General features: G+C 36.8%; 1 protein-coding gene and 1 long non-coding RNA gene across 3 annotated transcripts in view; one reads left to right on the top strand and one right to left on the bottom strand.

The window, feature by feature from the left end:
* The window catches only part of hhatlb (hedgehog acyltransferase like, b), a 27,625-nt gene that overhangs the window by 2,317 nt on the left and 2,808 nt on the right, over window positions 1–22,500 (bottom strand). Inside the window, exons 2-11 of the mRNA XM_062020697.1 lie at window positions 22,192–22,318; window positions 10,759–10,826; window positions 8,772–8,885; window positions 8,008–8,202; window positions 3,746–3,955; window positions 3,489–3,660; window positions 1,118–1,262; window positions 1,010–1,045; window positions 735–936; window positions 492–633 (exon numbers count right to left, since the gene is read on the bottom strand). Of these exons, the coding sequence (XP_061876681.1) occupies window positions 492–633; window positions 735–936; window positions 1,010–1,045; window positions 1,118–1,262; window positions 3,489–3,660; window positions 3,746–3,955; window positions 8,008–8,202; window positions 8,772–8,885; window positions 10,759–10,826; window positions 22,192–22,297 (1,390 nt within the window). The 5' untranslated portion in view covers window positions 22,298–22,318. The remainder of the gene's footprint in view (window positions 1–491; window positions 634–734; window positions 937–1,009; window positions 1,046–1,117; window positions 1,263–3,488; window positions 3,661–3,745; window positions 3,956–8,007; window positions 8,203–8,771; window positions 8,886–10,758; window positions 10,827–22,191; window positions 22,319–22,500) is intronic.
* Window positions 3,755–22,500, top strand: part of LOC133629743 (uncharacterized) — a 21,287-nt gene continuing 2,541 nt past the window's right edge. The window contains exons 1-3 of one of the 2 annotated variants that reach the window (XR_009821113.1): window positions 3,755–4,059; window positions 7,996–8,210; window positions 8,769–8,891. This is a non-coding gene — a long non-coding RNA (uncharacterized LOC133629743). Of the gene's footprint in view, window positions 4,060–6,491; window positions 6,582–7,995; window positions 8,211–8,768; window positions 8,892–22,500 lie in introns of those variants that run through there. The other variant, XR_009821114.1, reaches the window with a different exon arrangement.

Here is a 22,500-nt window from a genome sequence, read left to right as displayed (position 1 = left end):
TCTTTAAAATATTTTCTTGGATTTTCAAATTCTATTTGAGTTTTGTCTCTCTTAGAATTAAAAATGTCGGGCAAAACGAGACCAGCTTGCTAGTAAATAAATAACATTTAAAAAATAGAGGCAGCTCACTGGTAAGTGCTGCTATTTGAGCTATTTTTGGAACAGGCCAGCGGGCTACTCATCTGGTCCTTACGGGCTACCTGGTGCCCGCGGGCACCGCGTTGGTGACCCCTGGTCTAGGTTGTTCTCCTGAAATTTCAGTAAAACTTGATGATATTCCTATTCTGTCCTGGTGATCCTTCTTACTCAGCTTATATGTCATCCAAAAGAACTTGGGATTGACCAGCAACTTAGATTCACTTGGAGGAAGAACTGGTCTTGACGCAACAATTCTCATACATTTTACTTTTTGAAACCAATAATTTCCGATATCACATTTTAAAGCATTTATCGGCCGATAATATCGGCAGTCCGATATTATGAAGGATCACCTTTGAGCAGCAGGCGCTTGGCGACCAGCTGGGCAAAGTCCAGACTGTTGAGAGCCAGCGTGTTGTACAGAACGATGGTCCAGAAGTTGAAGATGTTGAAGACGGCTCTGACGCGGCGGCACATGGCCTCGGACATCGCCGTCTTTAAAAGGAAACCACCAATCTCAACTCCCAAGAAAAACCACACCAGCCCCCAGAGGCCAGGAAGAACCTCGTCTCCTTGGGCCAGAACCAAAGTCAAACCTCAAAAGACACCAGAGGCTCCGTGGAGAACAACTTGGCGGCCCACATCTCAAAGTTGAGTCCCACGCAGTTGAAGAAGGCCCAGATGAGGACCACCTTGCTGGGTCCCAGCCAGAGCACGGTGACAGCGTAGGTGCACAGCGTGGCCAGCAGCTCCTCCAGCACGCCGTCATGCTTACCGCCCAGGCGGTTGTACACGTACCTTTTTTTTTTTTTTAGGAGGGAGACCCCGTCAGAACCTTCCGCTCTGCGCTCGTCCCGCTCAGGATACTCACTTGCACAACCACTCGTTGATCCCTCGGTCGAAGTGCCTGAGAGAGCGGGAACAGAATCAACGGAAGCTGTCGGCGAGCCCGGAGCCGGCGGACGAGGTCCGGACTCACGTTTCGGCAAAGACGTAAAGCATCGTGATGCACTTGGGAGGCTTGGGCGGGTCCAGATGGTCCAGTCGGCACACGGTGTTGATGACTCCGAACATGACCGCCGCCTTCACCCAATCATAGAGCAGGTTGAAGTAGGCCACGCCCACTGCAAACAACGCACTCACTCCTCAGACGCATTCATTTCACAATAATACTGCTACCGTCAATTCCGGACTATAAGGCGCTACTTTTTCCCTACGCTGCGAACCCTGCGGCTTATACACGGTGCGACTCATTTATGGATTTTTCTTTGCTCACAGCCAAATCGTTTTTTAAAAAGAAGCAACAACATTGTATTGTTGTTTGTGCTATGATGCCAACTATGGGTGAATGTATTTAAATGTAAAGCCTCGAACCGGAAGTACAAGTGCCATTCCGTCTAATTGTCCATAGCGTTACTACTCGTATGCATTCTTCATTCATCGCTCCAAGCAACGTTTGCAAGTTTTAAAATATACCTAAAACAATTCTTACTTACTAAACCGCCCCCCTTTACCTCAAAGAGCTACTCACCCCCAAATCCTCCACACGACACCTCCGCTCCGGACAGGCTAACCTCCTCCAACCTCAGAGGACAAAGCTACGAACAATGGGAGACCGGGCTTTCTGCTCCGCCGCTCCCAGTCTGTGGGATGCTCTCCCTGACCACCTGAGGGCACCACAGACTGTGGATGCTTTTAAAAAAGGCTTAAAAACCCTTCTTTTTTTTAAAAAAAAAAGCCTTTTTTTTATAGATGTATGCATACTAGTTCTAGCTATTAGGCTGTTCTAGTTTTTATTTTTATTTATTTATTTGTTATCTTTTTATTATTATTATTATTTATTTATTTTTTTCAATACACTGTAGCACTTTGAGGTTGTTTGCTCAATGTAAAGTGCTTTTTACAAATAAAATCTATTATTATTATTATTGTAAGTTTTACAATATAACTAAAACAATCCTTACTTACTAAACCGTCCCGTGTGTGACCTCTGTAGGAGTGTTTTCGTGCATATTTGTACGTGCTATCGTAATGAAGCTGTCGTCATAAGCATGTGCTAATATGCTAACATGTTTACGACTGTCTGTGTTACTATTATTAACGCACAATAGCATTCTTGTTGACGCCATCTATGGGTGAATGTATTTAAATTTAAAGCTTCGAACCGGAAGTACAAGTCCCATTCCGTCTTCTAACTGTCCATAGCGGTTCTACTCGTATGCGTTCTTCATTCATCGCTCCAAGCAACGTTTGCAAGTTTTACAATATAACTAAAACAATTCTTGCTTACTGATGTCTGTAGGAGTGTTTTCATGCATATTTGTACGTGTTATCGTAATGAAGGTGTCGTCATAAGCGTGTGCTAATATGCTAACATGTTTACGACTGTCTGTGTTACTATTATTAACGCACAATGGCATTTTTTTGGACTCCTTCTATGGGTGAATGTATATCAATTTAAAGCTTCCGACCGGAAGTACAAGTGCCTTTCTGTCTTCTAATTGTCCGTAGCGTTTCTACTCGTATGCGTTCTTCATTCATCGGTCCAAGCAACGTTTGTAAGTTTTACAATATAACTAAAACAATTCTTACTTACTGACGTCTGTAGGAGTGTTTTAATGCATATTTCTACGTGTTATCGTAATGAAGCTATCGTCATAAGCATGAGCTAATATGCTAACATGTTTACGACTGTCTGTGTTACTGTTATTAACGCACAATAGCATTCTTTTTGACACCATCTATGGGTGAATGTATTTAAATTTAAAGCTTCGAACCGGAAGTACAAGTCCCATTCCATCTTCTAACTATCCATAGCGGTTCTACTCGTATGCGTTCTTCATTCATCGCTCCAAGCAACGTTTGTAAGTTTTACAATGTAACTAAAACAATCCTTACTTACTAAACCGTCCCGTGTGTGACGTCTGTAGGAGTGTTTTCATGCATATTTCTACGTGCTATCGTCGTTAGCATTAGCTAATATGCTAACAGTGCCTGTGGTAGTATTATTAACTTAATATTGTTTCAGTTTCACAAATTCCTCAGTAAATTCACCAAAATGTCACCGTGGAGTTATCGAGTCTGTTTAGCTGATTGGAGAGCTAGCTTGCCCAGCTAGTGGGTCCATGACCATGACTTCTGTTTTGCTTGATCATCCGTTTTACTGCCCCGTCACAGACACGGTTTGGAAGCAATTAAGGTAAGTAAATAAATATTTCTGTGTAAATAACTCATTTTTACAACGTTTATATATCTGAGGCTTATAGTCCGGTGCGGCTTATATACGGAAACACATGCACTTCTTCTACAATTTAGCGGGTGCTGGAAAAGACGGTGATTGTTCGTATTACCCAGAGCCCAGTCGGAGAGGTGCTTGAGCAGCTTCAGGTCGCCGGGGATGCTGAGGACGTACATGAAGTGGAAGAGGAAGTCCACCAGGAGGACCAGGGCCAGGTGGGTCACACCCTGCATGTTGATGTTCCACAGCTCACGCTCCTTCCTGCTCACCTCGGACTTGTTGGCCTGCGTCACAACACTTCTGTACGTTGACATACTCAATCATTCAGCCATTAAACACTCAGAAGTGGGCGTTCCCCCCCCCACTGACCTGCAGGTAGAAGCGGTCAAAGGTCATGACGGGGCCGAAGTAGAAGAAGGGCAAGTAGAAGTTGTACTTGAGCAGCTCCAGGATGCTGAAGTTGCCGTCTCTCCGCTCGCAGTTCTCCAGGGCGAAGCTGCAGCAGCGCATGATGGTGAAGCCGCAGCCGCCGTAGAACAGGACGTGACGCAGGGGGAAGTCGCCCGCCACCATGCCCGCCTGGACGCACAGCAGCGGGATTAGCACCGTCACCTCCGCCAGGGGGGCGAAAAAATGGTTGCTACGGTCGGAGTGGCCCCGCTCTAATATGCAAATACATTCAGGTCAGTGGAGATGGATCTTTGAAGGGAGATCTTGGTTCAAAAGACTGGCTCGTTATTATCCTTCTTTTTTTTACATCACGGAAACAATCACAGCTAGCAGTCATAACAGGCTTGGGCAATTATTTTGACTCAGGGGGCCAATTTACACATTATATATATATATATATATATATACATATATATATACATACATATATATATACATATATACATATATATACATACATACATATATATATATATATACATACATACATACATACATACATATACATACATACATACATACATACATACATACATACATACATACATACATACATACATACATACATATATATATATATATATATATATATATATATATATATATATATATATATGCCATCACTTCTCTCTCTTGTTTATCTTTTTATTTGCAATCACCGCTCTCTCTCTCTTGTTTACCTTTTATTTGCCATCACCTTTCTTGTTTACCTTTTGTTTGCCATCACCTCTGTTGTTTACCTTTTTATTTGCCATCATTGCTCTCTCTCTTGTTTACCTTTGGTTTGCCATCACCTCACTTGTTTACCTTTTGTTTGCCAACACCTCTCTCTTATTTACCATCACTTCTATTTTGTTTACCTTTTATTTGCCAGTATATCTATTTTGTTTACCTTTTATTTGCCATCAACTCTCTCTCTCTCTCTTGTTTACCTTTTGTTTGCCATCACCTTTCTTGTTTACCTTTTGTTTGCCATCACCTCTCTGTTGTTTACCTTTTATTTGCCATCATTGCTCTCTCTCTTGTTTACCTTTGGTTTGCCATCACCTACTTTTTGTTTGCTATAACCTCTCTTTTGTTTAGTTTTTTACCATCACCTCTCTCTCTTCTTTACCTTTTATTTGCCATCGCCTCTTTCTCTCTCGTTTACCTTTTATTTGCCATCACCTCTCTCTTCTCTTGTTTACCTTTTATTTGCCATCACCTCTCTCTTTCTTGTTTACCTTTTATTTGCCATCACCTCTCTCGTTCACCTTTTGATTGCCATCACCTCTCTCTCTTGTTTACCTTTTATTTGCCATCACCTCTCTCTTTCTTATTTGCCAAACTTTTGAACGGTAGTGTGTATATATACATATATATATATATATATATATATATATATATATATATATATATATATATATATATATATATATATATATATATATATATATATATATATATATATATATATATATATATATATATATATATATATATATATATATATACACACTACCGTTCAAAAGTTTGGGGTCACCCAAACAATTTTGTGGAATAGCCTTCATTTCTAAGAACAAGAATAGACTGTCGAGTTTCAGATGAAAGTTCTCTTTTTCTGGCCATTTTGAGCGTTTAATTGACCCCACAAATGTGATGCTCCAGAAACTCAATCTGCTCAAAGGAAGGTCAGTTTTGTAGCTTCTGTAACGAGCTCAACTGTTTTCAGATGTGTGAACATGATTGCACAAGGGTTTTCTAATCGTCAATTAGCCTTCTGAGCCAATGAGCAAACACATTGTACCATTAGAACACTGGAGTGATAGTTGCTGGAAATGGGCGTCTATACACCTATGTAGATATTGCACCAAAAAGCAGACATTTGCAGCTAGAATAGTCATTTACCACATTAGCAATGTATAGAGTGTATTTCTTTAAAGTTAAGACTAGTTTAAAGTTATCTTCATTGAAAAGTACAGTGCTTTTCCTTCAAAAATAAGGACATTTCAATGTGACCCCAAACTTTTGAACGGTAGTGTGTATGTATATATATATATATATATATATATATATATATATATATATATATATATATATATCACACACACACACACGTTAGGTCAGGAAAAAACACAGAGGCTATTTCATCCCTACAAGCCTGTTTTGCAGAGTTCCCTTTATTTTATCAAATGTTTATAAACTTAAATCTGATATGTCTGTCAGTTTTTTTTTAAATGTTTCTTTTATGTTTTTTTTGTCTAAGAAAACTTATTTTTTTTAAATGGCAAAACACAAAATTTGCAACATTTTTCAAAGTGTTAAATTTCAAAGTGGAGTATTTAATGTGAAACAATTGGAGCCTTAAATATGTCAATAATGTATAACATCTAGATCAGGGGTCGGCAACCCGCGGCTTTATCTTTAGCGCCGCCCTGGTGGCTCTCTGGAGCTTTTTCAAAAATGTATGAAAAATGGAAAAAGATGAGGGGAAAAAAATACATTTTTTGTTTTAATATGGTTTCTGTAGGAGGACAAACATGACACAAACCTCCCTAATTGTTATAAAGCACACTGTTTGTATTAAACATGCTTCTCTGATTCGAGTATTTGGTTGAGCGCCGTTTTGTCCTACTCATTTTGGCGGTCCTTGAACTCACCTTAGTTTGTTTTCATGTATAACTTTCTCCGACTTTCTAGGACGTGTTTTATGCCACTTCTTTTTCTGTCTCATTTTGTCCACCAAACTTTTAAAGTTGTGCATGAATGCACAAAGGTGAGTTTTGTTGATGTTATTGACTTGTGTGGAGTGCTAATCAGACATATTTGGTCACTGCATGACTGCAAGCTAATCGATGCTAACATGCTATTTAGGCTAGCTATATGTACATATTGAATCATTATGCTTCATTTGTAGCTATATTTGAGCTCATTCAGTTTCCTTTAAGTCATCATAATTTAATTTATATCTTATGACACACTATCTGTTTGTAATATGGCTTCTAATTTTTTGCGGCTCCAGACAGATTTGTTTTTGTATTTTTGGTCCAATGTGGCTCTTTCAACATTTTGGGTTGCCGACCCCTGATCTAGATCAATTGCAGATATTAAAAAAGAAAACATTTATGTTTCTGTTGGTTTTATGCTTTTTTTCCCCCTCAGAAAACGTAGGTTTCCCTGCTCGTCAGAGGATTTTTTATAAAATCCCCTGACGAGCAGGGAAACCTGCAAAACAGGCTTGTAGGGATGAAATAGCCTGTGTGTTTTTTCCTGACCTAACGTATATTCCGCTCTACCCCGGTATTGAGCACTGTATAACAGATAAACCACAGAAACCTTCATATACAGTTGCGATCAAAAGTGTACATACACTTGTAAAGAACATCATGTCATGGCTGTCTTGGGTTTCCAATCATTTCTACAACTCTTATTTTGTTGTGATAGAGTGATTGGAGCACATACTTGTTGGTCAATAAGGCACTTTTGGTAGCCATCCACAAGCTTCTGCTTGAATTGTTGACCACTCCTCTTGACAAAATTGGTGCAGTTCAGCTAAATGTGTTGGTTTTCTGACATGGACTTGTTTCTTCAGCATTGTCCACAGGACTTTGGGAAGGCCATTCTAAAAACCTTCATTCTAGCCTGATTTAGCCATTCCTTTACCACTTTTGACGTGTGTTTGGGGTCATTGTCCTGTTGGAACACCCAACCAAGACCCAACCTCCGGGCTGATGATTTTAGCTTGTCCTGCAGAATTTCAAAACATGTTTTATATTCTAGTTTCTTCAAAATAGCCACCCTTTGCTCTGATTACCGCTTTGCACACTCTTGGCATTCTCTCCATGAGCTTGCTGTAAAAACCACGGTAAATTTCACAATTTGACCATGAAATCTATCGCTACTTTTACATTGCACAATTTGATGGATAACTCGCTTTGAAATCATTATTATTTATTTCTATTTAAAAATGGTTTGAATGTTTGATCATATATTTTTGCATAATTAGACAATAATTAAATTGTGATTACATGGAGTACATGTATTTTTTTTCTCCCAAAATAAAAAGAAAGACTACATTTAGTAAGAAAAGTTACAGTATTTTATTGATACATATTATTTCCAGGCTTTTCTAGGACTTTTGGAATGTATTCCCCTTTGAGATGGAAAAAAACTGTTTCCTGTCTGAACAGGAAGTGACTTACCTGCCAGGACAGGAAGGGCTCACACCTGAAGGTGGCCAGCGTGCAAAGTCCGGTGAGGAAGCAGAGCCAGCGGGTCTTCACCAGGGAGACGCTGTAGAGCAGGACGCAGTGGGACAGGATCAGGCTGACGTAGGTCCAGCCCATGCTGGTCCACACGGCCAGGACCCCGTAGACCATGTGGACCAGGGACCTGTACTGTACAGGTACACAACCACCACGTCAGTCCTGCACAGGCCAGACCAGGGGTGTGTCCGCACCTCCTTTTTAACCGCACGTTCTAAAAATACTTTTATAAACATCAAAAGTGGATTAGAAGAACAAACAAGTGAAATTATGGAGGAAAAAGTTGCAAAGTGGATTCTTTTAAGACAATAACTTTCTTTTTGTTTTGTCTTTGCTCAAAAATAATAATGAATTATGAATAATAATACATCAAAATCAATGTTCTTATGAATCATTGCTCCCTTTTGGATCCCCAATCATTTTAGTGGGAATTTTTTGTATCTGTCATTGCTCAAAAAATAATAATGAATCAAAATCAAAGTTGTTATGAATTATTGACATATTTAAGGCTCCAATTATTTCACATCAAATATTACACTTTCAACATTTTTGGGGGAAAGAATGTTGCATATTTGGTGTTTTTGCCATAAAAACAGGGTTGTTGTTTTTTTGCATAAAACATACTTTTTCCACTTTAAATCCACATATTCTGAGACCTTAGGTTGATCTAAATTGTTTATGTGTATGTGTGTGTGTAGCACCTGAGGAGCCAACATGGAGCACAACTTGGCAAACAGCACGTGTCCCGACAGTGCAAACAGGATGTGGGCCCGGAAAGTCCAAAACCACATAGCCCACTCCGAATCCCCCGTGTCCTGGGGGTAAGTACAAGAAACACATGATGGCAAACAAAAGGTAAAGAAGAGAGAGAGCAGTGATGGCAAACAAAAGGTAAACAGGAGAGAGGTGATGGCAAATAAAAGGTAAACAGAGGGGTAATGGCAAATAAAAGGTAAAGAAGAGAGAGAGAGGTGATGGCAAACAAAAGGTAAACACGAGAGAGGGGTGATGGCAAATAAAAGGTAAACGAGAGAGAAAGAGGCGATGGCAAATAAAAGGTAAACAAGAGAGAGATAGGTGATGGCAAATAAAAGTTAAACAAGAGAGAGAGAGGTGATGGCAAATACAAGGTAAAGAAGAGAGAGAGGTGATGGTAAACAAAAGAGAGGTAGGTGATGACAAATAAAAGGTAAACAAGTGAGAGGTGATGGCAAACCAAAGGTAAACAAGAGAGAGAGCAATGATGGCAAATAAAAGGCAAACAGATAGGTGATGGCAAACAAAGGTAAACGTGAGAGGTGATGGCAAATAAAAGGCAAACAAGAAAGAGAGAGGTGATGGCAAATAAAAGGTAAACAAGAGAGAGAGGTGATGGCAATCAAAAGGTGAACGAAAGAGGTGATGGCAAATAAAAGGCAAACAAGAAAGAGAGGTGATGGCAAATAAAAGGTAAACAAGAGAGAGGTGATGGCAATCAAAAGGTGAACGAAAGAGGTGATGGCAAATAAAAGGTAAACAAGAGAGAGAGGTGATGGAAAATAAAAGGTAAACGAGAGAGAAAGAGGCGATGGCAAATAAAAGGTAAAGAAGAGAGAGAGGTGATGGTAAAAAGGTAAACAAAAGAGAGGTTATATCAAACAAAAAGTAAACAGGTGAGGTGATGGCAAACCAAATGTAAACAAGAGAGAGAGCAATGATGGCAAATAAAAGGTGAACAACAGAGAGGTGATGGCAAACAAAAGGTAAACAAGAAAGGTGATGGCAAACAAAAGGTAAACGAGAGAGAGAGAGAGCTGATGGCAAATAAAAGGTAAACAAAATAGAGATACTGGCAAATAAAAGGTAAACAAAATAGAAGTGATGGTAAATAAGAGAGAGGTGTTGGCAAACAAAAGGTAAACAAGTGAGGTGATGGCAAACCAAAGGTAAACAAGAGAGAGAGCAATGATGGCAAATAAAAAGGTAAACAACAGAGGTGATGGCAAACAAAAGGTAAACAAGAAAGGTGATGGCAAATAAAAGGTAAACAAGAGAGAGAGAGAGAGGTGATTGCAAATAAAAAGATAAACAAGAGAGAGAAGTGATGGCAAACAAAAGGTAAACAAAATAGAGGTACTGGCAAATAAAGGTGAACAAGATAGAAGTGATGGTAAACGAGAGGTGATGGCAAACAAAAGGTAAACAAGAGCGAGAGGTGATTGCAAATAAAAAAGATAAACAAGAGAGAGAAGTGATGGCAAACAAAAGGTAAACAAAATAGAGGTACTGGCAAATAAAGGTAAACAAGATAGAAGTGATGGTAAACAAGAGAGAGGTGATGGCAAACAAAAGGTAAACAAGAGAGAGAGAGAGAGAGAGGTGATTGCAAATAAAAGGTAAACAAGAGAGAGAGAAGTGATGGCAAACAAAAGGTAAACAAAATAAAGATAATGGCAAATAAAAGGTAAACAAGATAGAAGTGATGGTAAACACGAGAGAGGTGATGGCAAACAAAAGGTAAACAAGAGCAAGAGAGAGAGAGGTGATTGCAAATAAAAAAGTAAACAAGAGAGAGAGAAGTGATGGCAAACAAAAGGTAAACAAAATAGAGATACTGGCAAATAAAAGGTAAACAAGATAGAAGTGATGGTAAACAAGAGAGAGGTGATGACAAACAAAAGGTAAACAAAAGCTACAAGACTGGCTTACCATTTTCCTGCCAAAAATGTTCCATCCTGGCTTCACGTTGGACTTTAAGCTTTTTCTGTTGGCGTTTGCTGTCAAATAAATCCAAGAACTAAACTTTATTGACACGTAAAATAAATCCAAGAACTAAACTTTATTGACACATAAAATTAATCCAAGAACTAAACTTTGACACGTAAAATAAATCCAAGAACTAAACTTTATTGACACGTAAAATAAATCCAAGAACTAAACTTTATTGACACACAAACGTCCTCTGTGGTATTTTTGTGACATCTGATCTCTAACCTTCACTAATGTTCTATTTATGTATCACACTCTAACACATCAAACATTTGTTTTGTCTATTTTTACTCACGTTGACCTTTTGCACAACTTACTGCTCAAACTTCTCGTCATGTTGCACTCACCACTTTATTATGATATTTATTACACTTATTTACATATGCACTCACCACTTTATTATTATATTTATTACACTTATTATTTACATATGCACTTGCCACTTTATTATTATATTTATTACACTTATTTACATATGCACTCACTACTTTATTATTATATTTATTACACTTATTGTTTACATATGCACTCACCACTTTATTATTATATTTATTACACTTATTATTTACATATGCACTCACCACTTTATTATTATATTTATTACACTTATTATTTACATATGCACTCACCACTTTATTATATTTATTACACTTATTATTTACATATGCACTCACCACTTTATTATTATATTTATTACACTTATTTACATATGCACTCGCCACTTAATTATTATTATATTTATTACACTTATTATTTACATATGCACTCCCCACTTTATTATTATATTTATTACACTTATTTACATATGCACTCACCACTTTATTATTATATTTATTACAGTTATTTACATATATTCACTCGCCACTTTATTATTATTGTATTTATTACACTTATTATTTACATCTGCACTCACCACTTTATTATTATATTTATTACACTTATTTACATATGCACTCACCACTTTATTATTATATTTATTACACTTATTATTTACATATGCACTCACCACTTTATTATTATATTTATTACACTTATTATTTACATATGCACTCACCACTTTATTATTATATTTATTACACTTATTATTTACATATGCACTCACCACTTTATTATTATATTTATTACACTTATTTACATATGCACTCGCCACTTAATTATTATTATATTTATTACACTTATTATTTACATATGCACTCACCACTTTATTATTATATTTATTACACTTATTTACATATGCACTCACCACTTTATTATTACATTTATTACACTTATTATTTACATATATTCACTCGCCACTTTATTATTATTGTATTTATTACACTTATTATTTACATCTGCACTCACCACTTTATTATTATATTTGTTACACTTATTTACATATGCACTCACCACTTTATTATTATATTTATTAAACTTTTATTATTTACATATGCACTCACCACAATATTATATTTATTACACTTTTATTATTTACATATGCACTCACCACCATATTATATTTATTACACTTTTATTATTTACATATACTTTTATTATTTACATATGCACTCACCACTATTAATTTATTACACTTTTATTATTTACATATGCACTCACCACTTTATTATTATATTTATTAAACTTTTATTATTTACATATGCATTCACCACTATATTATATTTATTAAACTTTTATTATTTACATATGCACTCACCACCATATTATATTTATTACACTTTTATTATTTACATATGCACTCACCACCATATTATATTTATTACACTTTTATTATTTACATATGCACTCACCACTATTATATTTATTACACTTTTATTATTTACATATGCACTCACCACTTTATTATTATATTTATTAAACTTTTATTATTTACATATGCATTCACCACTATATTATATTTATTACACTTTTATTATTTACATATGCACTCACCACCATATTATATTTATTACACTTTTATTATTTACATATGCACTCACCACTTTATTATTATATTTATTACACTTATTATTTACATATGCACTCACCACCATATTATATTTATTACACTTATTATTTACATATGCACTCACCACTTTATTATTATATTTATTACACTTATTATTTACATATGCACTCACCACTTTATTATTATATTTATTACACTTATTATTTACATATGCACTCACCACTTTATTATTATATTTATTGCACTTTTATTATTTACATATGCATTCACTACTTCATTATTATATTTATTACACTTTTATTATTTACATGTGCATTCACCACTTTATTATTATATTTATTACAATTTTATTATTTACATATGCATTCACCACTTTATTATATGTATTACACTTTATTATTATATTTATTACACTTTTATTATTTACATATGCACTCACCACTTTATTATATTTATTACACTTTTATTATTTACATATGCACTCGCCACTTTATTCATACCAAAGACTATAAAAATGGGACCCATAACCTCCCTGCTTGGCACTCAGCAACAAAGGGTTGGAGTTGGGGGTTAAATCACCAAAATGATTACCGGGCGCGGCGCCGCTGCTGCCCACTACTCCCCAAGGGGATGGGACAAATGCAGAGGACAAATTTCACCACAATCATTGGTTTTTTAATCTTTAATTATTATTATATTTATTACACTTATTATTTACATATACACTCAGCACTTTATTACATTTTGTTACTCTTATTTACATATAAATTCACCACTTCATTATTATATTTATTACACTTTTATTATTTACATATGCACTCACCACTTTATTATTATATTTATTAAACTTTTATTATTTACATATGCATTCACCACCATATTATATTTATTACACTTTTATTATTTACATATGCACTCACCACTTTATTATTATATTTATTAAACTTTTATTATTTACATATGCACTCACCACCATATTATATTTATTACACTTTTATTATTTACATATGCACTCACCACCATATTATATTTATTACACTTTTATTATTTACATATGCACTCACCACCATATTATATTTATTACACTTTTATTATTTACATATGCACTCACCACCATATTATATTTATTACACTTTTATTATTTACATATGCACTCACCACTATTATATTTATTACACTTTTATTATTTACATATGCACTCACCACTTTATTATTATATTTATTAAACTTATTATTTACATATGCATTCACCACTATATTATATTTATTACACTTTTATTATTTACATATGCACTCACCACCATATTATATTTATTACACTTTTATTATTTACATATGCACTCACCACTTTATTATTATATTTATTACACTTATTATTTACATATGCACTCACCACTTTATTATTATATTTATTGCACTTTTATTATTTACATATGCATTCACTACTTCATTATTATATTTATTACACTTTTATTATTTACAGATGCATTCAGCACTTTATTATTATATTTATTACACTTTTATTATTTACATATGCATTCACCACTTTATTATATTTATTACACTTTATCATTATATTTATTACACTTATTATTTACATATGCACTCACCACTTTATTATATTTATTACACTTTTATTATTTACATATGCACTCACCACTTTATTATTATATTTATTAAACTTTTATTATTTACATATGCACTCACCACTATATTATATTTATTACACTTTTATTATGTACATATGCACTCACCACCATATTATATTTATTACACTTTTATTATTTACATATGCACTCACCACTTTATTATTATATTTATTACACTTATTATTTACATATGCACTCACCACTTTATTATTATATTTATTGCACTTTTATTATTTACATATGCATTCACTACTTCATTATTATATTTATTACACTTTTATTATTTACATATGCATTCACCACTTTATTATTATATTTATTACACTTTTATTATTTACATATGCATTCACCACTTTATATTTATTACACTTTATTATTATATTTATTACACTTTTATTATTTACATATGCATTCACCACTTTATTATTATATTTATTACTCTTTATTATTATATTTATTACGCTTTTATTATTTACATATGCACTCACCACTTTATTATATTTATTACACTTTTATTATTTACATATGCACTCACCACTTTATTATATTTATTACACTTTTATTATTTACATATGCACTCAACACTTTATTATTATATTTATTACACTTTTATTATTTACATATGCACTCACCACTTTATTATATTTATTACACTTTTATTATTTACAAATGCAAGCCCATTTCCGCCATTACAGAAATATTCCAAAGAAGAGTCCTAATGAGATAAAAGTGGTAATTATGAGACTGAAGGTGTGCTGTACATGCATTCATTAGCTCACAGTTTCGACTTTTTATCTCATAATTATGAATTTTATTTCATTATTATGACTTTTTTATATCATAATTGTGGCTTTTAATCTCATAGTTTCGACTTTCTTATCTTGTAATTTAGATTTTTAAAATCTCATAATCATGATAAGTTGCCTGTAGGGCTACGTTGTGGTCGTCTACGGCCTTTTACTTTTGTCAATGCATGCTTTTGAATGACATCATTGGTTATAAGTTCAGTATTAGAATCAAATTACAATCAATAAAGTAAGCAATGAACACAGTGAAACATTTAATGTGGACAAAATAAAAATACAGCAACTAATTAAAAGATTGAAGCAAAATGTATCAGCTTCCGTTTTTGTCCACTAAGTGGCAGTAAAACAATCCAACAAATCATCAACAGATTACTTTCAAGATTCTTTTCCTTTTGAGAGTCAAGTTGTGTACTCGTTTACTTTCAAATGTCGTGTACATTCATTAGGAGCGTTAGAGAATATAACGAGTGTTGGAGTATATAATGAGTGTTGGAGTATATAACGAGTGTTGGAGTATATAACGAGTGTTGGAGTATATAACGAGTGTTGAAGTATATAACGAGTGTTGAAGTATATAACGAGTGTTGGAGTATATAACGAGTGTTGGAGTATATAACGAGTGTTGGAGTATATAACGAGTGTTGGAGTATATAACGAGTGTTGGAGTATACAACGAGTGTTGGAGTATACAACGAGTGTTGGAGTATATAACGAGTGTTGGAGTATATAACGAGTGTTGGAGTATATAACGAGTGTTGGAGTATATAATAAGTGTTAGCTTATATAACGAGTGTTAAGAGTTTATAAAGGGTGTTGGAGTATATAAAGGGTGTTGGAGTATATAAAGGGTGTTGGAGTATGTAATGAGTGTTGGAAGTATATAAAGGGTGTTGGAGTATATAACGAGTGTTGGAGTATATAACGAGTGTTGGAGTATATAACGAGTGTTGGAGTATATAATGAGTGTTGGAGTATATAACGAGTGTTGGAGTATATAACGAGTGTTGGAGTATATAAAGGGTGTTGGAGTATATAACGAGTGTTGGAGTATATAACGAGTGTTGGAGTATATAACGATTGTTGGAGTATATAATGAGTGTTGGAGTATATAACGAGTGTTGGAGTATATAAAGGGTGTTGGAGTATATAAAGGGTGTTGGAGTATATAACGAGTGTTGGAGTATATAATGAGTGTTGGAGTATATAAAGGGTGTTGGAGTATATAACGAGTGTTGGAGTATATAAAGGGAGTTGGAGTATACAACGAGTGTTGGAGTATACAACGAGTGTTGGAGTATATAACGAGTGTTGGAGTATATAACGAGTGTTGGAGTATATAAAGGGTGTTGGAGTATATAACCAGTGTTGGAGTATATAATAAGTGTTAGCGTATATAACGAGTGTTAAGAGTTTATAAAGGGTGTTGGAGTATGTAATGAGTGTTGGAGTATGTAATGAGTGTTGGAGTATATAAAGGGTGTTGGAGTATATAACGAGTGTTGGAGTATATAAAGAGTGTTGGAGTATATAACGAGTGTTGGAGTATATAACGAGTGTTGGAGTATATAACGAGTGTTGGAGTATATAAAGGGTGTTGGAGTATATAACGAGTGTTGGAGTATATAATAAGTGTTAGCGTATATAACGAGTGTTAAGAGTTTATAAAGGGTGTTGGAGTATATAACGAGTGTTGGAGTATATAACGAGTGTTGGAGTATACAACGAGTGTTGGAGTATACAACGAGTGTTGGAGTATATAACGAGTGTTGGAGTATATAACGAGTGTTGGAGTATATAAAGGGTGTTGGAGTATATAACGAGTGTTGGAGTATATAACGAGTGTTGGAGTATATAATAAGTGTTAGCGTATATAACGAGTGTTAAGAGTTTATAAAGGGTGTTGGAGTATATAAAGGGTGTTGGAGTATGTAATGAGTGTTGGAAGTATATAAAGGGTGTTGGAGTATATAAAGGGTGTTGGAGTATATAACGAGTGTTGGAGTATATAACGAGTGTTGGAGTATATAACGAGTGTTGGAGTATATAAAGGGTGTTGGAGTATATAACGAGTGTTGGAGTATATAACGAGTGTTGGAGTATATAACGAGTGTTGGAGTATATAATGAGTGTTGGAGTATATAAAGGGTGTTGCAGTATATAAAGGGTGTTGGAGTATATAACGGGTGTTGGAGTATATAACGGGTGTTGGAGTATATAACGAGTGTTGGAGTATATAACGAGTGTTGGAGTATATAACGAGTGTTGGAGTATATAACGAGTGTTGGAGTATATAACGAGTGTTGGAGTATATAAAGGGTGTTGGAGTATATAACGAGTGTTGGAGTATATAACGAGTGTTGGAGTATATAAAGGGTGTTGGAGTGTATGAAGGGTGTCGGAGTGTATGAAGGGTGTCGGAGTGTATGAAGGGTGTCGGAGTGTATGAAGGGTGTCGGAGTGTATGAAGGGTGTTGAAATATATAAAGAGTGTTAGAGTGTATGAAGGGTGTTGGAGTGTATGAAGGGTGTCGGAGTGTATGAAGGGTGTTGAAATATATAAAGAGTGTTGGAGTGTATGAAGGGTGTTGGCGTGTATGAAGGGTGTCGGAGTGTATGAAGGGTGTCGGAGTGTATGAAGGGTGTTGAAATATATAAAGAGTGTTGGAGTGTATGAAGGGTGTCGGAGTGTATGAAGGGTGTCGGAGTGTATGAAGGGTGTCGGAGTGTATGAAGGGTGTTGAAATATATAAAGAGTGTTGGAGTGTATGAAGGGTGTAGGAGTGTATGAAGGGTGTTGGAGTATATGAAGGGTGTTGGAGTGTATGAAGGGTGTTGGAGTGTATGAAGGGTGTTGGAGTGTATGAAGAGTGTTGGAGTATATGAAGAGTGTTGGAGTGTATGAAGAGTGTTGGAGTGTATGAAGAGTGTTGGAGTATGTGAAGAGTGTTGGAGTATATGAAGGGTGTTGGAGTGTATGAAGGGTGTTTGAGTATATGAAGAGTGTTGGAGTGTATGAAGGGTGTTGGAGTGTATGAAGAGTGTTGGAGTGTATGAAGAGTGTTGGAGTGTATGAAGGGTGTTGGAGTGTATGAAGGGTGTTTGAGAATATGAAGAGTGTTGGAGTATATGAAGAGTGTTGGAGTATGTGAAGAGTGTTGGAGTGTATGAAGGGTGTTGGAGTATATGAAGGGTATTGGAGTATATGAAGGGTGTTGGAGTGTATGAAGGGTGTTGGAGTATATGAAGAGTGTTGGAGTATATGAAGAGTGTTGGAGTGTATGAAGAGTGTTGGAGTATATGAAGAGTGTTGGAGTATATGAAGAGTGTTGGAGTATATGAAGAGTGTTGGAGTGTATGAAGGGTGTTTGAGTATATGAAGAGTGTTGGAGTGTATGAAGGGTGTTGGAGTGTATGAAGAGTGTTGGAGTGTATGAAGAGTGTTGGAGTGTATGAAGGGTGTTGGAGTGTATGAAGGGTGTTGGAGTGTATGAAGGGTGTTGGAGTATATGAAGGGTATTGGAGTATATGAAGGGTGTTGGAGTGTATGAAGGGTGTTGGAGTGTATGAAGGGTGTTGGAGTGTATGAAGGGTGTTGGAGTATATGAAGAGTGTTGGAGTGTATGAAGAGTGTTGGAGTGTATGAAGAGTGTTGGAGTATATGAAGAGTGTTGGAGTATATGAAGAGTGTTGGAGTGTATGAAGGGTGTTTGAGTGTATGAAGAGTGTTGGAGTGTATGAAGGTTGTTGGAGTGTATGAAGAGTGTTGGAGTGTATGAAGAGTGTTGGAGTGTATGAAGGGTGTTGGAGTGTATGAAGGGTGTTTGAGAATATGAAGAGTGTTGGAGTATATGAAGAGTGTTGGAGTGTATGAAGAGTGTTGGAGTGTATGAAGGGTGTTGGAGTGTATGAAGGGTGTTGGAGTGTATGAAGAGTGTTGGAGTATATGAAGAGTGTTGGAGTATATGAAGAGTGTTGGAGTATATGAAGAGTGTTGGAGTGTATGAAGAGTGTTGGAGTGTATGAAGAGTGTTGGAGTGTATGAAGAGTGTTGGAGTGTATGAAGGGTGTTGGAGTGTATGAAGGGTGTTGGAGTGTATGAAGGGTGTTGGAGTGTATGAAGGGTGTTGGAGTGTATGAAGGGTGTTGGAGTGTATGAAGAGTGTTGGAGTGTATGAAGAGTGTTGGAGTGTATGAAGAGTGTTGGAGTATATGAAGAGTGTTGGAGTGTGTGAAGAGTGTTGGAGTGTATGAAGAGTGTTGGAGTGTATGAAGGGTGTTGGAGTGTATGATGGGTGTTGGAGTGTATGATGGGTGTTGGAGTGTATGATGGGTGTTGGAGTGTATGATGGGTGTTGGAGTGTATGATGGGTGTTGGAGTGTATGAAGGGTGTTGGAATATATGAAGGGTGTTGGAATATATGAAGGGTGTTGGAGTATATGAAGGGTGTTGGAGTGTATGAAGGGTGTTGGAGTGTATGAAGGGTGTTGGAGTATATGAAGGGTGTTGGAGTATATGAAGGGTGTTGGAGTATATGAAGGGTGTTTGAGTATATGAAGAGTGTTGGAGTGTATGAAGGGTGTTGGAGTGTATGAAGAGTGTTGGAGTGTATGAAGAGTGTTGGAGTGTATGAAGGGTGTTGGAGTGTATGAAGGGTGTTTGAGAATATGAAGAGTGTTGGAGTATATGAAGAGTGTTGGAGTATGTGAAGAGTGTTGGAGTGTATGAAGGGTGTTGGAGTATATGAAGGGTGTTGGAGTGTATGAAGGGTGTTGGAGTGTATGAAGGGTGTTGGAGTGTATGAAGGGTGTTGGAGTGTATGAAGGGTGTTGGAGTATATGAAGAGTGTTGGAGTATATGAAGAGTGTTGGAGTGTATGAAGAGTGTTGGAGTGTATGAAGAGTGTTGGAGTGTATGAAGGGTGTTGGAGTGTATGAAGGGTGTTGGAGTGTATGAAGGGTGTTGGAGTGTATGAAGGGTGTTGGAGTGTATGAAGGGTGTTGGAGTGTATGAAGGGTGTTTGAGAATATGAAGAGTGTTGGAGTATATGAAGAGTGTTGGAGTATATGAAGAGTGTTGGAGTATATGAAGAGTGTTGGAGTGTATGAAGAGTGTTGGAGTGTATGAAGAGTGTTGGAGTGTATGAAGAGTGTTAGAGTGTATGAAGGGTGTCGGAGTGTATGAAGGGTGTCGGAGTGTATGAAGGGTGTCGGAGTGTATGAAGGGTGTCGGAGTGTATGAAGGGTGTCGGAGTATATGAAGAGTGTCGGAGTATATGAAGAGTGTTGGAGTGTATGAAGAGCGTTGGAGTGTATGAAGAGCGTTGGAGTGTATGAAGAGTGTTGGAGTGTATGAAGGGTGTTGGAGTGTATGAAGGGTGTTGGAGTGTATGAAGGGTGTTGGAGTGTATGAAGAGTGTTTGAGAATATGAAGGGTGTTTGAGAATATGAAGGGTGTTTGAGAATATGAAGAGTGTTGGAGTATATGAAGAGTGTTGGAGTATATGAAGAGTGTTGGAGTGTATGAAGAGTGTTGGAGTGTATGAAGAGTGTTGGAGTGTATGAAGAGTGTTGGAGTGTATGAAGAGTGTTGGAGTGTATGAAGAGTGTTGGAGTGTATGAAGAGTGTTGGAGTGTATGAAGAGTGTTGGAGTGTATGAAGAGTGTTGGAGTGTATGAAGGGTGTTGGAGTGTATGAAGGGTGTTGGAGTGTATGAAGGGTGTTGGAGTGTATGAAGGGTGTCGGAGTGTATGAAGGGTGTCGGAGTGTATGAAGAGTGTCGGAGTGTATGAAGAGTGTTGGAGTGTATGAAGAGTGTTGGAGTGTATGAAGGGTGTTGGAGTGTATGAAGAGTGTTGGAGTGTATGAAGGGTGTTGGAGTGTATGAAGAGTGTTGGAGTGTATGAAGGGTGTTGGAGTGTATGAAGGGTGTTGGAGTGTATGAAGAGTGTTGGAGTATATGAAGAGTGTTGGAGTATGTGAAGAGTGTTGGAGTGTATGAAGGGTGTTGGAGTATATGAAGGGTATTGGAGTATATGAAGGGTGTCGGAGTATATGAAGAGTGTCGGAGTGTATGAAGAGTGTTGGAGTGTATGAAGGGTGTTGGAGTGTATGAAGGGTGTTGGAGTGTATGAAGGGTGTTGGAGTATATGAAGGGTGTTGGAGTATATGAAGGGTGTTGGAGTATATGAAGAGTGTTGGAGTGTATGAAGAGTGTTGGAGTGTATGAAGGGTGTTGGAGTGTATGATGGGTGTTGGAGTGTATGATGGGTGTTGGAGTGTATGAAGGGTGTTGGAATATATGAAGGGTGTTGGAATATATGAAGGGTGTTGGAGTGTATGAAGGGTGTTGGAGTGTATGAAGGGTGTTGGAGTGTATGAAGGGTGTTGGAGTGTATGAAGGGTGTTGGAGTATATGAAGGGTGTTGGAGTATATGAAGGGTGTTGGAGTGTATGAAGAGTGTTGGAGTGTATGAAGGGTGTTGGAGTGTATGAAGGGTGTTGGAGTGTATGAAGGGTGTTGGAGTGTATGAAGGGTGTTGGAGTATATGAAGGGTGTTGGAGTATATGAAGAGTGTTGGAGTGTATGAAGGGTGTTGGAGTGTATGAAGGGTGTTGGAGTGTATGAAGGGTGTTGGAGTATATGAAGGGTGTTGGAGTGTATGAAGGGTGTTGGAGTGTATGAAGGGTGTTGGAGTGTATGAAGGGTGTTGGAGTGTATGATGGGTGTTGGAGTGTATGATGGGTGTTGGAGTGTATGATGGGTGTTGGAGTGTATGATGGGTGTTGGAGTGTATGAAGGGTGTTGGAGTGTATGAAGGGTGTTGGAGTATATGAAGGGTGTTGGAGTATATGAAGGGTGTTTGAGTATATGAAGGGTGTTTGAGTGTATGAAGGGTGTTGGAGTGTATGAAGGGTGTTGGAGTGTATGAAGGGTGTTGGAGTGTATGAAGGGTGTTATCCAGTGGTACTCACAGGCGGACACGTGGAAGACCCAGCAGGTGGACCAGGACAGGGCCAAAACCAGCACGGTGTAGTAGAAGAAGATCTCATATTTAGGAAGTGCTGCCTTCAACGTCATGGCGACCACACTTCAGGTTGTCTGCAAGCACACACGCACACACACACGCACGCACACACACACACACACACACACACACACACACACACACACACACAGAGTTACATCAAACATGATGAAACTGGTTTGACTGCGGCCTCATTCCACTTCCTGTTCCCACACCTAAATATGCTGCGCATTAGGACACGCCTCCTCATGAATTA

Source organism: Entelurus aequoreus, linkage group LG15, assembly GCF_033978785.1.
Source record: "Entelurus aequoreus isolate RoL-2023_Sb linkage group LG15, RoL_Eaeq_v1.1, whole genome shotgun sequence".
Classification (NCBI taxonomy): domain Eukaryota; kingdom Metazoa; phylum Chordata; class Actinopteri; order Syngnathiformes; family Syngnathidae; genus Entelurus; species Entelurus aequoreus.
This window is presented reverse-complemented; position numbering and strand designations above follow the sequence as displayed.